Here is a 17,419-nt window from a genome sequence, read left to right as displayed (position 1 = left end):
CAGAAAGATGAATAAAAGGATTGTAAAAGGGAAAAAAATAGCCACAATGCAGTCAAGACAGTGTTTATAAAGAATAATGTAATGGTTTGAGTATATAAATGTATCATATATATTTTTTATTTTGTTCACCAAACACTGTCAGCAGGAATGAGATACTCAATCTATCCACATACCCTAAGTGGGCTTGGGGCTAAAGTATAAAAAAATGCCCAGCCTTCCTACACTGTGATCTTTGGATGCAATAAAGGAAGCTTAAGTGCATACTTTGCTAGATGCTTAATTTGCTGCCATGCAGATGAAGAACTGTTTTTTGGCCCAGCTATTAATTAAGACACAAACAGCACTTCTAGTTCTTGTCTAACTGAAAATTTGTTAACTGCTTTTAAGTGGTGCTAATCGAAGAATCTGGATTGTCAACTTTTGAGTAGTCTTCCTTTTATTTATATTGGAATAATTACAGGTATGTCAGATATGGAGGTATTTTATAGATCTTGTTGGAGATGGGAAATACTCCTGACCTGGGCATAAACCTGATTATTCGTTTATATGTATTTGATGTCTTCTGCCTTAGCACATGGAAAATTGCTGAAATAATAGGGAGAACAGTGCTGATTTTAAAATCGGAACTTGTGAATATTTCTCTGTTCTCCTGACCAAGGCCACAAGGCCCCAGTGACATTTCTTACCAATTAATGAAAACTGTGGGTTTGGTTTTGGTATTTTTTGGGGGGTCCTTGGTTTGTTCTTTGTTTGGTTTTTTTCATTTTAACTCATGAAGATACGGTGTCATCCATTTGGGAAAAAGTTTGCAATTGAACATCTAGTCCAATACTTGCCACTCTAATTTTATAACCATTTGGGTTTCGTAACAGGGCCATTGTTTGTCACAATGACTAAAACGCATGTGATAGCAGCTTCAAAAGAAGCATTTTACGTCTGGCAGTATCGTGTGGCCAAGAAGCTCACAGCAATGGAATTTAATAAGGTAGCACGGACCAGAAAAGAAGGCAGGGAAAGGTTTGTCTTCTGGCTTTGTCATTTTTCTTCCTTTCCCTTGGTATCATTGATAAAGGTGGATTTTCCCATGCTTAGAATGGGAACACTTCAAATTTTTCTATTCAGATTTGCTGACTTGCCAGCCTCTAAAACTAACTACCAAAGAATAGTTTTTCATAACCAAATCATAGAATCATAGAATAGTTAGGGTTGGAAAGGACCTTAAGATCAACTAGTTCCAACCCCCCTGCCATGAACAGGGACACCTTTCACTAGACCATGTTGCCCAAGGTTTTGTCCAACCTGGCTTTGAACTGCCAGGGATGGAGCATTTACTACTTCTTTGGACAACCTGTTCCAGTGCCTCACCACCCTCACAGTAAAGAACTTCTTCCTTATATCTAACCTAAACTTCCCCTGTTTAAGTTTGAACCTGTTACCCCTTGTCCTATCACTACAGTCCCTAATGAAGAGTCCCTCTCCAGCATCCTTGTAGGCCCCCTTCAGATACTGGAAGGCTGCTATGAGGTCTCCATGCAGCCTTCTCCAGGCTGAATAGCCCAAACTTTCTCAGCCTGTCTTCATACAGGAGGTGCTCCAGTCCCCTGATCATCCCTATGGCCCTCCTCTGGACTTGTTCCAACAGTTCCATGTCCTTTTTATGTTGAGGACACCAAGACTGCACACAATACTCCAGGTGAGGTCTCACAAGAACAGTACATGGGCAGGATCACCTCCTTTGACCTGCTGGTCGCACTCCTTTTGATGCATCCCAGGATATAGTTGGCTTTCTGGGCTGCAAGCGCACACTGAAGCCGGCTCATGTTCATTTTCTCATCTACCAAGAACTCCAAGTTCTTCTCTGCAGGGCTGCTCTAAATCACTTCACCACCCAGCCTGTAGCTGTGCCTGGGATTGCTCCAACCCAGGTGTAGGACCTTGCACTTGGCATGGTTAAACTTCATGAGGTTGGCATCAGCCCACCTCACAAACGTGTCAAGGTCCCTCTGGATGGCATTCCTTCCCTCCAGTGTATCAACCGAACCACACAGCTTGGTGTCATCGGCAAACTTGCTGAGGGTGCGCTCCATCCCACTGTCCATGTCACCGACAAAGATGTTGAACAAGAGTGGTCCCAACACTGATCTCTGAGGGACACCACTCATTAGTGGTCTCCAATTAGACACTGACCCATTGACCACAACTCTTTGTGTGGCCATCGAGCCAGTTCCTTATTCAGTGATTGGTCCAACTGTCAAATTTATGTCTCTTCAGTTTAGAGACAAGGATTTCGTGCGGGACAACACTGAATACTTTGCACATGTCCAGGTGGACAACATAACTACTCTTCCTCTATCCATCAGTTCTGTAGCCCCATCACAGAAGGGCACCAAATTGGTCAGGGAGGATTTGCCCTTAGTGAAGGTGTAACCAAGTGCCTTGTTTTTCATGTGCCCTTTCATTTGCTTGCTGTGTGGTTCCCTTACAGAGCTATTTGTCTACATGTTTTTTTCCTCCTCTTCATTTTCTCCTCTATACTCTTAGTTTCTAGGCAGCTGTATTGCTTTGGTAACTTTAACTGCTTCTTGTGTGTCAGTGGCTGTAAGGACGTAGTCTATCCAGCTAGTTCTTGCCTAAATACACTCGTATCTGATTGTATCTTTGATGTCTAAGCCTGTATGGACTTTTATCCTCTCAAACTAAACAAGCCCAAGTCAACATCTTGTTGCCTCCAAAATATATCCTTCCCAGGTCCTCATTAGTGGCATTGAGTTTTCTGTCACCTCCACAAACTTGCAACTTTGTTATGATTTTCTTTTGTGTTATGTTTTTTTCCTTAGAGATGCTATAGCTTTCTATAAATCCACTGTCTCCTGTCACCATATATTCATAATAATAACTATTTGTACATGGTGTAATAATTAACATTGTTCTAGCACCTGAATGTCCTAGCCTTGAACAAGATCGCAAATTTGACAGAAATGCTGAAAAAGTAAATCATCGTAATTCAGCATAAAATATTATTTTAATATTGTAAGATCTTTTCTAATGCTAATTTTGAAGGCAAAAGAGAAATCATAATGAAGTATTAAATACAGTAATACATATGTTTTGTGAATAGGAAGGTGAAGTTCTTCATAAGTATGGAGAAGAGCCTGCCTGAGGAAATACGGAATGCATGTTTGAAAAGAGATAATTGGGGTGGTTGATGATTTGCAGGAATTTCTTGTTGCAGAATGAAAGTTTATAGATCACATGGGAATAGACCATAAGAGGCAGTGAAAGTGAAAGCAAGTACCATATCTTTATATCAATACAAAGTAGGGTTATCAAAGGGGATACTACTAGAACATAAGAACAGGCATAGCTTTTATCCTCTTTCCCAATTGCAGTGGTTTCTTCTCCAAGGATTGAGGATACCTATATGCTATCAAAAGTAACCTTTTCTTTGGGCACACTTTTTCTTCTAACTTCCCTTTTCTATAGGATTTATCATGTTGATGACACCCCTTCAGGATCTTCAGGTGGACATCTTGATTACAGCAGAGCTATTGAAGTGAGTGATGGTTTTAACTAGTTAATTGTGTTGTCACTGGTACCTTGACAGAGAAGTACTTAGCATTTCTTTTATTTACTTTCACAGATTTTTATCAGCAGAAGTGGTCATGCTGAAACTTTTTTTTAATGCTATGTTTTGAACATAAGTGTTATTTTTCTTCCCTCTGGTTAGTGTGTTGTTACTGTGCTATTATGTATTACTGGAAATATACACTAAACTGTAGGGAACGTCAAAAAGTATATTGTGGGTCCAGTGCGTGGACATCTCCTGTTTTCTTGGTGAGAACCAGCTCCCTATACTTCATTAGAGTATAAGCTCGTTGAAACTCAATAACCCTTGTAACCTGTTCTAGTATTTTTACCCTTTTTCACTTTATGTGTGTGTGTGCATGTGCATGCTTGCTTTTGTACTTACCAATGTACCTGAAATTACTGGCCTTACAAGTCAGGGATAGTTGCCTTCTTGTGTTTTCTATGAAACAAACACCTGTTACATTTTGAGTTTCTTATTTTTCTGGAGGAGAGGCAGGGGAAGAAAATAAGTTGCTTAATATTATTATTGTCATGATTCCCATAAGAAAGGCTGCTAATATCATAAACGATCCACATATTGTATGCTGACAAGGTTTAATAGCTGCTTTTCATGTGGATACTTAGCAACATTCTTGTGTATTTAAATAACACTTCTTTATCAGTGCGTTATTACTGTTGCATTAAAACTGACACATATTACTTGTATAGTTTCAGGGAACGAGAGATCCAATTTGTGCAATAACAGCATCTGATAAGATGCTACTTGTGGTAAGTTACATAATTTTAATATTTTTAAATACTCCTAATTGCCTCTTTTGCTTGTAGGCAGGAGATTCTTCTGCAGTGTGTTCATGGGCAGCCACAATTTCAAAGCATTTTTGAATTTAGAATATACACAGATAAAATCTCATCCTAGGTGTCCTCAGTGATAACTTTTAACAGGTTCTTTCATTAATCTGGACTATTTATTTAGGAGGGCTGGCTCACTAAGTTCTTAGAATTTAAACACAGACTAGTTGCCTGAGTTAGTACTTACATATAGGGTTTGATAAGATCCAGGTCTGAACTTAATTCTGTAATCTGAGTTGTAGGAAGTCTCTTCTAGGCTGTATGTAAATGCACAAAGATTTGCAAAGTTTGTACCACTAATATGTAAATAGCCAATGTGCAATGTGTACCATGCCAAACAGCTAGTGCTTTTTTTTTTTTTCTAATGAGAAAAGAGTGATCTCATTAGATAAACAGACATATGGGTGGGCTTTAAAACAAACCAACTGAATAGAACAAAGACAGAAAAAGAACACTTTCTAAATTTTTATCCATGTTCCTACCAGCATCATACAGGGATCTGTTCCCTGTTCTCCTCTTTTGTTATATAGACCATCTCTGAAGGTTAACTGGGAATTGTTGGGCTCCTGAAACTGCTCTGTGGGCTGTATGTGGACATTAGATATTTCTTTTAACAGCCCTGATTTAATCATATCTGTAAATTGTAGGAGCTTAAGAAAGTATTTGTTTAAATATAGTTGATGAGAAGCACAACATAGAATCATAGAATAGTTAGGGTTGGAAAGGACCTTAAGATATCAAGTTCCAACCCCCTGCCGTTGGCAGGGACACTTCACACTAAACCAGGTCACCCAAGGCTCTGTCCAACCTGGCTTTGAACACTGCCAGGGATGGAGCATTCACAGCTTCCTTGGGCTACCGATTCCAGTGCATCACCACCCTCACTGTAAAGAACTTCTTCCTTACATCTAATCTAAATTTACCCTGTTTAAGTTTAAACCCATTTCCCCTTGTCCTATTGTTACAGTCCCTGTGGAAGAGTCCCCTCCCCAGCATCCTTATAGGCCCCCTTCAGATACTGGAAGGCTCCTATGGAGTCTCCACTCAGCCTTCTCTTCTCTGGGCTGAACAACCCCAACTTTCTCAGTCTGTCTTCATATGGGAGGTGCTCCAGTCCCCTGATCATCCTCGTGGCCCTCCTCTGGACTTGTTCCAACAGTTCCATGTCCTTTTTATGTTGAGGACACCAGAACTGCACACAATACTCCAAGTGAGGTCTCAATGACAGCAGAGTAGAGGGGCAGGATCACCTTGCAGCCCAGAAATCCAACTGTGTCCTGTGCTTCATCAAAAGAAGTGTGACCAGCAGGTCGAGGGAGGGGATTCTCCCCCTCTACTGTGCTCGTGTGAGACCTTACCTGCAGTACTGCATCCAGCTCTGGGGCTCCCAGCACAAGAGTTGTGGACCTGTTGGAGAGAGTCTGAGGAAGCCACAAAGATGATTCGAGGGCTGGAGCACCTCTCCTATGTAGACAGTCTGAGAGAGCTGGGCTTGTTCACCCTGGAGAAGAGAAGACTCTGGGGAGACTTTAGAGCAGCTTCCAGTGCCTAAAGAGAGTCTACAAGAAGCCTGGAAAGGGGCTTGTTAGCCTTGGGGCATGTAGGGATAGGACAAGGGGGAGTGGTTTTAAAATCATAGAGGGTAGATTTAGATTAGATATTAGGAAGAAGTTCTTTCCTGTGAGGGTGGTGAGGCACTGGAAGATGTTGCCCTGAGAAGCTGTGGCTGTCCCATCCCTGGCAGGGTTCAAGGCCAGACTGGACAGGGCTTGGAGCATCCTGATCTAGTGGAAGGTGTCCCTGCCCATGGCAGCAGGGTTAGAATTAGATGAGCTTTAAGATCCCTTCCAAACCAAGCCATTTGTGATTCTAAATAGCAGAATTTGGATCTTTCAAGGTGATGACATTCTCCATTTCCATTTCTGCTCTGTCACTTATGCAAAAATTCTTTTGTCTAGGACAGCATATAAATAAAACATTTTTAAAGGGTTTATTAATGGAAAAATTCTCTCAATAACCAAGCACTGCTTTTTGCTAGGGAAGAGAGTCTGGCACTCTTCAGAGATACAGTCTTCCCAATGTTGGAATAGTACAGAAGTTTACCCTGAACTATCATGCATATCAGCTGTCTTTGAACTGTAACTCCAGGTAAGTTATAGATCTGCTTCTAATGTAGGTATCCAATTTTAAAATAAACCTATACAACATGAGTTCTGTGATTCTATAATAGCTATGTAGTAATTTAGCTTTAATATAAACTAATTCTTACTTGTAGTTGTTATTAATGGTTGCTTAAACATTTATTTATTACCAATTAATTACACTTGGCCAGTCATCAGATTGCTCAGAGAGACTGCATTAGTAAAGCTGTCTTAGGTTTTGAACTTTTTACATTGTGTGTGAAGATTCAGGAAACATACATGGAAATATCTGTGTGCTACTAGATGAACCAAACATAAGCTTCATGTGATCATGACATGAATTGATGAAAATATGTCATAACTTGAAATTTTACCTCTCTAAGGCGTCTTTCTATTTCTGTGTCTATCTGATGCCTGGAAACTTTGTTTATCCCATGTTAATTTTCCACTGTTACAAGTTGTAGCTGGTGGCAATGCTTCTGGCAAGACTCTTTCTCCGAAGCTTCAGCAGTGCCAGTACTGAAGATGCTTTCTACTTAACAGCTATTTTTTTTGCAAGAGAGAGTGCAAGAGTCTTGGCAAAAAAGACAAAAATATGCTGACTAAAGAGAACTTATAAGACAACTTTAATCACTTCAAAATAACTTTATAAATTCCAATAAAATTCATAATGCAGTAGATCACTTACTTGTTTAGGTATAGGCCAAAAATAGACAGCTTCACTTAAAAGTCAGAGTAGAATCATAAGTTGGAAAAGACCTTTAAATCAAGTCCAGCCATTACCCCAGGACTGTCAAGACCACTGCTAAACCATGTCAAACGTGATCTAGTCAGAGCTGCACTGATTTTGCTTTGAACCCAAGTTGCCTTCCTAAATGACTTTGTTCTGGTGAAAAAGGCTCAGGTCCATAAGTATTTTGAAGTTCACTTTCTAAATTGCTTTTGAAATTTTAACAGGGATTAAGGCTGTCTAAATAACTTTCAATAAATGCATTTAAAATGGCACTGTAGTAAATACAGACTACTATGATTCACTGAAGACCTATTTAATTGGAAATTTTCCAATGTAACCCCTCAGAAATTATATTTTCCCATATTTTAAATTACTTCAAAGATTAATGGGGTTATACTTCACATCGTGTGGAAAAAATCCTAAAGAATATATGTAGAAATAGAAGAAATCCTGTTTTTGAGACTAACACTTTACATTTCCAGACTTTTTATTTTAAGTATCTGCTTCGTTGCTTCCTAGTAATAATGAGCAACAGTTCTGTCCAGTTGGTAATTTTAGGCTCTCTCAAGAAAAGTTTGGTGAGGAGCAAAACTTGCAATTTACCCAACATGGTATCTGAACTACTAAGGATCTTCAAAATGTTGGATGAAAAATGGGCATATTTCAGAACTTTTGCAGGGCCAGATTCTGCATGAAGAGGTGAAAAGCTTCTTTCCAGGTCTCTGGTCTCTCTCTGCTGTGCAGATAAATGAAAACCACATGCATCTCACTGAAGCGGTGGAATAATACTGGTATTAGATTAGAGGGGAAATTTGTCCTGAGTGTGCCAGTTTAGGGAACTATTTCATATTTACAACCTTCAATAGTATTATTTGACTGCCTTATTTTTTTTTTCCTTCTTTTGTTTTTTTTGCAGTCGTGTTGCTGTCATAGACCTTTCAGGTGTTTTAACTTTCTTTGAGTTGGATACACGGGTGCTAACCAGTACAGGACAGCAAATGGTAGGTGAGCAGCTGAAACTGGAACGCAAAGATGTCTGGGATATGAAATGGGCCAAAGATAACCCAGATCTGTTTGCAATGATGGAGAAAACAAGAATGTATGTTTTCAGAAACTTGGATCCAGAGGTAAATATTAACATATGTAAACGACTCATTTTGCAAACTCTTTTGTAATTGAATGGCTCTGTGTTGAATAGTATTATTCTTGTGCTTACAATTTAATTGGGCAAGTGTTTATATAGTCAAACTTGCTTCTGGTAATCTCAAAATCTTGTTAGCTCTCACATGGGACTGCTGTTTAGGAACAAGTGAGTAAAATGAACTATTGGTCTTGGAAAGATAAAAATGCTGTCATATTTTTCTTAAATGTATGAGATTTTTCAGGAGGATATTTTTTGTATGTTTTGGAAAATGTAAACACAATTTCAGTGCAGATACTTGTCAAACACAGTTCAGCTGAATCTAAATATTGGCAAGTGTGGCAAGTGTTCCTTTACCTCTTTGTCATAATTTAGTTATAGAAGATATTTTAAATTATGTCTGTATATATGGCATTGTCAATAATGTTACTGATTTAGTATTTGTTTCCTGTTGGAAATGCAATTAAATCCTAGTTAGGGGACTAAGAAAGTCTCTCATGTTATACACAATGGATTTGGTTAGGATTTAATCAGACAGAATACAAGTTCATTCCTTTGTAACTTACTTAACTTTAAGGAACCTATACAAACTTCTGGATATATTTGCAACTTTGAAGACTTAGAAATCAAATCTGTTCTTCTCGATGAAATATTAAAGGTAAGTATAATTAATTTGTATTTTGTAGGGAAAAGTCTGTCTTGATGATTTGAACAGTAGATATCTAAGAAGGGTGAAAATAAAGGTGACATGGAATAAAATTATGTTTCTTTATCCATTATGTTAGAATCCTGAACATCCTAACAAAGATTACATCATCAATTTTGAGATTCGGTCATTACGAGACAGTCGAGCATTGATTGAAAAAGTTGGCATTGAGGAATCTTCCCAATTCATAGAAGATAACCCACATCCCAGACTTTGGTAAAATCTCTTTATAAGCCAACTTTGTTTAAATTTGTGTTCTTTTGTATTCCTTTCCTGTTCAGACAGATCTACTATTAAAGTAAAAAACCTCCAATTAGAATCAGCCAAAGCAGTACCCACTTTAAACATATCATTTAAGAAAAAGGATAATAAAGCCCCCAAAAGGTAACAGTGCTCTGCTGCACTTTGAAGGACTGCTATTCTGAGAACATCTCTTCAGTGGGCTGAATTGCCTCCCAAGGAATATTACAGCATTATGGGAACACTCAAAGAGAGCCTTGCAGTCCCCTGCCAGCCTGGCTCCCCACCTCTTTCACAGCTAGTGTGTTTGGGCAATGCTGTGTGGCATTATGATTTCCAAGAATGCAAGAAAAGGAGGATTTTGTTCCTGAGCATTTGAGAATTCATGTTTCAGGAGATGCTGATCAAATGTTCCAAGACTTCTCAGCAGCCATCTCAAAAAAAAAACTTGGGGCTAGTGCTTCCCAGGGCTCCTAGTTCTTGAACCCAAAGAAGGGGGCTGTTACTAAATTGGAACAGTTGTTTTATTACCTAGAATAGAAGCCATGTGGTGTGTGTCATGATAGTGGGTATAGGATACAAGCTCAGGACATCTTTTTGCTCTGTACTGCATGAACCCTGAAATGCAGTGCTCCCTGCTTGTAGGGGTGAATCTAAAGGATATGAAAAAGCTGGCAGAAAACTAAGTTGGTTAAATCAAAATTCAAATTGGTTATAAGTTGAAAGGGTATTTATTTATATATATATTTTATATTGAACATTGATGACAAAAAGCTGGCAGAAAACTAAGTTGGTTAAATCAAAATTCAAATTGGTTATAAGTTGAAAGGGTATTTATTTATATATATATTTTATATTGAACATTGATGACAAAAACCTTAAAACCCAGAAAAGGGAACACATAGCATTGGATGTTTGATTTGCATCATGGCAGGTTGCAAGTTCTCTGTTAATTTTGACAGTTCAGAGGGGAGTTTGGAATTGCTGAAAGACCGGCCAAGACAACTTGCTTTTAAAGTTTGCCCCAGAAAGCATTCCTTCCTATCCAGTTCTGCTTTTGTCTCCAGAACGTACGTTTTGAGAAAAAGGATTTGACAGCTGCATGTTGAAAGTTTCTGTAATAGTACTGCAATTTTATTAGTTTGAGTGTGTAGTGTTTTTGTGAGTCTTCATTTTTACTAATGTCTTGAACTAGCTGAAGATTTTTTTGAATTTTAAAGTTGTTCAATGCCTTTTGCTAGTACCATGTATTTATTTAATATAAAATGACTATGAGTTTTGAAAGTCTGTCTCAGTAAAAGTTTTATATTCTAAAGTAACAAAATATATGTTAAATGCTGTTCATCTTACTCCAAAATTACCATGAACTTAATTTTCATTATGCAAGGAAATGTATGTCACATATTTATATACAAGAAATAGATTGGAACTGCTGGATATAAAGTAAATGCTCAAAATGGGACAGTGTCCTTAGTGCAATTGAGTTGAAAGGATACTAATTTCAGATTGATTAAAAAATACTGAGTTGATTCTGCATAAGCATGGCTTAAGGCACTGAATACAGAAAATATTACTTGGTTTTGTTGGTGCCTACTGCACTGACTTTGTTTCACAACATTTACTTAGCCTTATTTTTGCAGAAAATTCTAGAGCTCATTCAAGCACCTAATGGACATTGGTTGGCCTGAAGGTGGAAATTCTCTATTTGTAGAAGTAACCAATGGGGCAATACCAGTCCAAGGTTTCCCAAACCACCCTGCTCATCCAGACTGCTGTCCTAACTGGACAAGGAACATTCAGGTGGATTAGAAATATAACTTTTTCTTCATGGCCAATTTAGTTGGAGGCCTTCAGACTGAGGCTGCCATCAAGGCTTAAAGTTATGACATATGCATAGGTAGAAATATCTAAATGGAACTGCATTGAGACCAGCAACCCATTTCACATAAGACAACTGCAATACTCAACCCTGCTCTGTGTCTCCCAAGCCAGTGTCATTTGAACACCTGAACAAAAGAATATTAGCAATTATTTGAACATCTTTCCCTGAGCAAGTACATGATAGATCACAGAATGTACTGGGAACAAACGTACAACTGAATTAAAGATTAGTTAGTAAACAATACCACTGCAGTAACTTGCATATCTACTTTAAATAATTATGAGTTAAATGGATCCTGCTTTAATTTACTTTATTGCTGTTTTTCAGTCTATTTTGTTTACGTTTCACACAGGCGTCTCCTGGCTGAAGCTGCTCTTCAGAAGCTGGATCTGCAGACTGCTGAACAAGCTTTTGTACGCTGCAGAGATTATCAAGGTATTAAATTTGTGAAGCATCTAGGGAACCTGCAGAGTGAGTCAATGAAGCAAGCAGAAGTGGCAGCCTATTTTAGCAGATTTGAAGAAGCTGAAAGAATGTATCTGGATATGGACAGAAGGTAATTGCATGTAGTCACCTCAGCAGCAAATAGAGAAAAAAAAGCCTGAGTGGGTCAAAAAAGCATTCCTTAATAAGGAATGGCTGTTTTAGCACTGAAGACTCTGCCAGTTTCAGGAAAGACAGAAGGATCAGATGGAAAAAATTTTGTTGTATCCATAGATAACCAATTCTATATGGAAATCAGTGCATGCCAAACTGATTGCAAAACCTTAGTGCTCCAGGTAGCGTTGAGTTTCATACATGTTTTTTGCAAGTGTTTTGTTGATATTTCAACTGCAATTCAAAAACAGTCTCAACTAGCATTTAATTTATGTAGTGTTGCTCTTAGCTAGTAGCCAAATACACATTCTTTCCAATTACATATACAAATAACAGAGTTCTTAATGAACTGTAATCTCTGGAGAGAGTGAAAAGATTCTGGATGAAACTGTGGATCAATCAATAGAATTTTTGCTCAGGAATGAAAACAAACAAAGCAAAATTACAATATTACTGGGAAATGTAACACTAAGTAATTAGCTAGAGCACTGTCTTTACTGAAAAAGGCTAATGAGGCATAATAAGCAGCAGTTGTATGATGTAGCCTGTAGGTCATATAAAGAATCACAGAATCATAGAATAGTTAGGGTTGGAAAGGACCTTAAGATCATCTAGTTCCAACCCCCCCTGCCATGGCTAGGGACACCTCACACTAAACCATCTCACCCAAGGCTTTGTCCAACCTGGCCTTGAACACAGCCAGGGATGGAGCATTCTCAACCTCCCTGGGCAACCCATTCCAGTGCCTCACCACCCTCACAGTAAAGAATTTCCTCCTTATATCCAATCTAAACTTCCCCTGTTTAAGTTTGAACCTGTTACCCCTTGTCCTATCACTACAGTCCCTAATGAAGAGTCCTTCCCCAGCATCCCTATAGGCTCCCTTCAGATACTGGAAGGCTGCTATGAGGTCACCACGCAGCCTTCTCCAGGCTGAACAGCCCCAACTTTCTCAGCCTATCTTCATATGGGAGGTGCTCCAGTCCCCTGATCATCCTCATGGCCCTTCTCTGGACTTGTTCCAACAGTTCCATGTCCTTTTTATGTTGAGGACACCAGAACTGCACACAATACTCCAGGTGAGGTCTCACAAGAGCAGAGTAGAGGGGCAGGATCACCTCCTTTGACCTGCTGGTCATGCTCCTTTTGATGCAGCCCAGAATACAGTTGGCTTTCTGGGCTGCAAGTGCCCACTGAAGCTGGCTCATGTTCATTTTCTCATCGACCGGCACCCCCAAGTGCTTCTCCACAGGGCTGCTCTGAATCTCTTCTTTGCCCAACCTGTAGCTGCGCCTGGGATTGCTCCCACCCAGGTGTAGGACCTTGCACTTGGCATGGTTAAACTTCATGAGGTTGGCATCAGCCCACCTCACAAGTGTGTCAAGGTCCCTCTGGATGGCATTCCTTCCCTCCAGGGTATCAACTGAACCACACAGCTTGGTGTCATCAGCAAACTTGCTGAGGGTGCGCTCAATCCCACTGTCCATGTCACCGACAAAGATGTCGAGCAAGACTGGTCCCAGCGCCAATCCCTGAGGAACGCCACTCGTTACTGGTCTCCAGCCGGATATTGAGCCATTGACAACAACTCTTTGTGTGCGGCCATCCAGCCAGTTCTTTATCCATTGAATGGTCCATCTATCAAATTGATGTCTCTCCAATTTAGAGACAAGGATGTTGTGTGGGACAGTGTTGAATGCTTTGTACAAGTCCAGGTAGATGACATCAACTGCTCTACCCCTGTCCATCAGTTCTGTAGCCCCATCACAGAATGCCACCAAATTGGTCAGGCAGGGTTCCCCCTTAGTGAAGCCATGCTGGCTGTCACAAAGCCCCTTGTTGTTTTTCATGTGGTTTAGCATGCCTTCCAGGAGAACCTGCTCCAAGATTTTGCCAGGCACGGAGCTGGGACTGGCTGGTCTGTAATTCCCCCGGTCATCCTTTTTCCCCTTCTTGAAAATGGGAGTTACATATATTTCCCTTTTTCCAGTCGTCGGGAACTTCACCTGACTGCCATGTATTTACCACTAGAAAAATCTTAATAAGGATCTACCATAAATCAGGCTGAAATTATTTTTCAAATAAAAATTTCTTTGATAGATGCAGACTGCACTGACTTGCTGTTGCCTTCCTTAACTCACTTTTGAGTTAGGGCATTTTTAAAAGAAGTGTATAGATCTCTGCTATTTATGTTCTATGCGCCTGCAGAATTACTTCTGTGTGAAGTAACAGAGATTTATTCTATATGGTAGAAAAAATGCGCCAGGCAGACACATGGTGGGCCATACGTATGCATGAATAATAAAAAGGAAAGACTACTTCTGAGTCCTTTTTTCTTCATCTGAAGTCATCATGAATCTGAAAGAGAAGTCTCTGAAATCCATTTTATTACATCTCAGCTTTAGCCTCTGTTATTCATATTCCTTGCTCCTTAGCCCTTCCCCTCATCTCCCTTCGGCTTTTATCTTTTTGTAGCTGCTGACATCTATTGTAGCAGTCATAGAATCATAGAATAAGTCAGAAGTGAAAGTTAAGGAATAGTATACAGAATAAGAGGAAACTTGAAGTAACATCAGTCCCAGCTGTCTCACCAGCTGCGTTTAACTTCTCACACAGAAGTATGGCTAATAGGGAAGTGCATGTATGATATAACCTATGAGCTCTCCGAGTATTTGCTTTTACAGAATAATGTTTCAATTGTAAAGAAGGTATCTGGGATCACTGTTACACCTGTAGTGTAGGTTATGAACATGAAAATACTTTGGATGCTTTTCTCAAGGTTTTTGTTAGTAATATTATTGTCTTTGACTTTTTCCTGCTGTGTTTTGTTTATACTAGAGATCTTGCCATTGGACTGCGGATAAAACTGGGAGATTGGTTCCGAGTATTGCAGCTATTGAAAACTGGCTCAGGTGATTCAGATGATGCCCTTCTTGAACAAGCATACAATGCGATTGGAGATTACTTTGCAGACCGTCAGAAGTGGTATGTTCTGTAGAGGAACTGGTAAGAAGGAAATTACAAAGGAAATTATACGACTGATGACAAGACTTAATTTATGAGGAGGGACAGATGTCAGGGAAGTCAGGATGCAATAATTTTGGAATGATGAGATTTAGCTCAGACCTTTATGGTTCCATCAATGCATGTACCTTTAAACAGAAAGCTGTTGATCATCTAAAGAATGAAGGTGATAGATAAAAATCCAAGTTTTGACAGAAGACTGTCTGCTTCAAAGGAAGGGAGGAGAGAGAATTATTAAACATCAGTGAATTTCAAAACTAACCACAAGATTTCTAGAATGCTTAAACTCACAAATACTTGAAAAGGTCCAGAGCTCTCTCTGGCCTTGCTGTCTGCTGTTACTATGCAAACTGGGTGCCCAAGGAAGACTTTTAAGCAGCACACACATGTAATGGTATTCCTCCAAAAAGTTTTGCAGTCAAGTACTTACTGAGCCAGAAGTGATGTCTTCATAGTTAAGAACTTGCAGGGAATTTTTTTTTCATGAATTTCTCTTGTTGCCTTCTAATCCCATGTAAAGTTTTCACATCCAGAACACTCTGTCTCCACAGCTCCATTATTTATTGCAACTAGCCCAAGTATATTATCACAAAGAACTTGGGTCCCAAAGAAGTTTAAAACTTGTGATTAGATTTTGCAAGTTGAATATTTTTTTGGATGGTTTAGGTAACTTTGGAGACTGGCCTTGGAGATCTTGGTGCTTGTGTTTTAAAATGTAGAGGCACAACAGTAAAGCTCTTTTCTGAAAGTTTAGTTCTAAACTGTTGTCCGTTATCAGCCATGACTTGTGCAGATGTGGGAATGCAGTTTTAATTCCTAACCTTATGCTAGTTGCAGAAACAGTCTTGCTACTACTTAATGATGTCTGAAAGTTAAACATTTTAGTGCATTTTAGAAAAACAGTGAATTTCTAGCTACAAAAGCTCTCTCAAGCAAAGTTATCTATTTAAAATAATGTCATTTTAAATCCACAAATGCAAAAGGCTTACAATGAGAAGCTTCACTTGTGTTTATATACCAGAAGCCAGTACACTTTTTTTTCTTTTTTTCCTTATTAGGTTAAATGCTGTACAGTATTATGTACAAGGGCGAAACCAGGAACGTTTAGCTGAATGTTACTACATGCTAGAGGACTACCAAGGACTGGAGAATCTAGCTAACTCACTTCCAGAGAATAATAAATTGCTCCCTGTAAGCAAAAAGCATTTTTCAATGTCTTATGCTCAACCATTTATTTAAAATTTCCCATCTTGGAAGTGTTACGTAAGAAAGAGAGAAGGAATGGAGTATGCGACCTACTCGCTTAAGCATAATGGTGTTACTTTGTACTGATCTCAAATATTCCTCCATCATTCTTCCTTTCCTGTATGGTTTAGGTTCCCCAGAAAGACCTGATTATTCATCATACTTTATGGCTACCTGGCTAAGTCATAATTTATTGCACCCCTCCCCAGATAGTGACATTTCTCTCTGAAATACCTATACTTCACTGAGAAGTCACTCTTCATGTCTGGACACTTCAGTTTTCATCTTGAGTCTAGCCGAGGGTTTTTTTTTTCCTTGAATTCTTTCTGGTTGTTTATCCCTTTAACTTCTTACATGGTACCTCTGGTGGGAATGCTAATGTTCAATGAAAACTGAAGATTCTCTCCTGTGAAAGGAGGAAAGTGGGTGGTATAGCCTAAAATGACCTACTAAGCAATAGCCAATTTAAAACTGATATGATTAATTAACCCAAAATGCTTGAAAAATGCAAAACATGCTTATTTAATGCCATTTTCAGTTGTCTGAACAAAGCAAGACAGCACTTTCTTTTTAGCCTCTTCTGTGTAAGAACAGAGTCCTTCTGGTATGATTTGACAGAAAAATATTTAAATGGCTTTTATTTTTTAATTCAGAAGCCGTGTGTGAAAGTAGCACACTGTTCTAAAGATTTACAGCAGTGCATGTTGTCTTTCCAGAATCCATGAGGCAAACAACCTCTTTCCCCCAACTTCTTGAAATTAAACTAAACAAGAATACAATAATATTGCAGTTGCTGTGCAATGTACTAAAAATCTGGAAGTGAGTTTATTAACATGGTGCTGATGTGTTTTGCAGGATATAGCTTATATGTTTGTAAGAGTGGGGATGTGTGAACAAGCTGTGTCAGCCTTTCTGAAATGTAATCGACCAAAGGATGCGGTAGATACCTGTGTACATCTCAACCAGGTAAACCAGCAGTAGATAATCTGCTTTGCCAATCCAGATTTCTATTCTAATGCCCAGCTAAATACAAGTCTGTGTTAAGTGTCTGATGATTTGTCATGATTTCTGGAAAATTCATTCTTCATGCTTCAGAAAGTTACCTGAAATCAGGATTAGACCCCTGGAGGGCCAAAGCTAAATTCAGCAGTCCTACTTCTGTCTGTGTGTGTGGTAAGTGTGCTCAGCATACAGACACTCGTGGCATTTGTAGAGCCAGGCTATACTGCCTCCTGATGGAATGGAAGGAAGACTGGAGAGCTTCTGGCTGCTC

General features: G+C 39.1%; 1 protein-coding gene across 3 annotated transcripts in view; it reads left to right on the top strand.

Moving 5' to 3' along the window:
- WDR35 (WD repeat domain 35) overlaps nt 1-17,419 on the top strand; it is a 47,633-nt gene that overhangs the window by 25,464 nt on the left and 4,750 nt on the right. For 2 of the 3 annotated variants that reach the window (XM_061460888.1, XM_061460887.1), the window contains exons 12-22: nt 873-1,017; nt 3,484-3,553; nt 4,297-4,356; nt 6,476-6,585; nt 8,228-8,438; nt 9,030-9,110; nt 9,238-9,374; nt 11,633-11,836; nt 14,716-14,862; nt 15,960-16,092; nt 17,002-17,112. In XM_061460888.1, the coding sequence (XP_061316872.1) occupies nt 873-1,017; nt 3,484-3,553; nt 4,297-4,356; nt 6,476-6,585; nt 8,228-8,438; nt 9,030-9,110; nt 9,238-9,374; nt 11,633-11,836; nt 14,716-14,862; nt 15,960-16,092; nt 17,002-17,112 (1,409 nt within the window). The remainder of the gene's footprint in view (nt 1-872; nt 1,018-3,483; nt 3,554-4,296; nt 4,357-6,475; nt 6,586-8,227; nt 8,439-9,029; nt 9,111-9,237; nt 9,375-11,632; nt 11,837-14,715; nt 14,863-15,959; nt 16,093-17,001; nt 17,113-17,419) is intronic. The other variant, XM_061460889.1, reaches the window with a different exon arrangement.

This window comes from Pezoporus flaviventris, unplaced genomic scaffold (assembly GCF_033815535.1).
Source record: "Pezoporus flaviventris isolate CSIRO_AGI_PZ_B2104156 unplaced genomic scaffold, CSIRO_AGI_Pfla_v1 ptg000031l, whole genome shotgun sequence".
NCBI lineage: Eukaryota > Metazoa > Chordata > Aves > Psittaciformes > Psittacidae > Pezoporus > Pezoporus flaviventris.
Note: the sequence above shows the minus strand (reverse complement) of the source record. Positions and strands in the feature narration are given on the sequence as shown.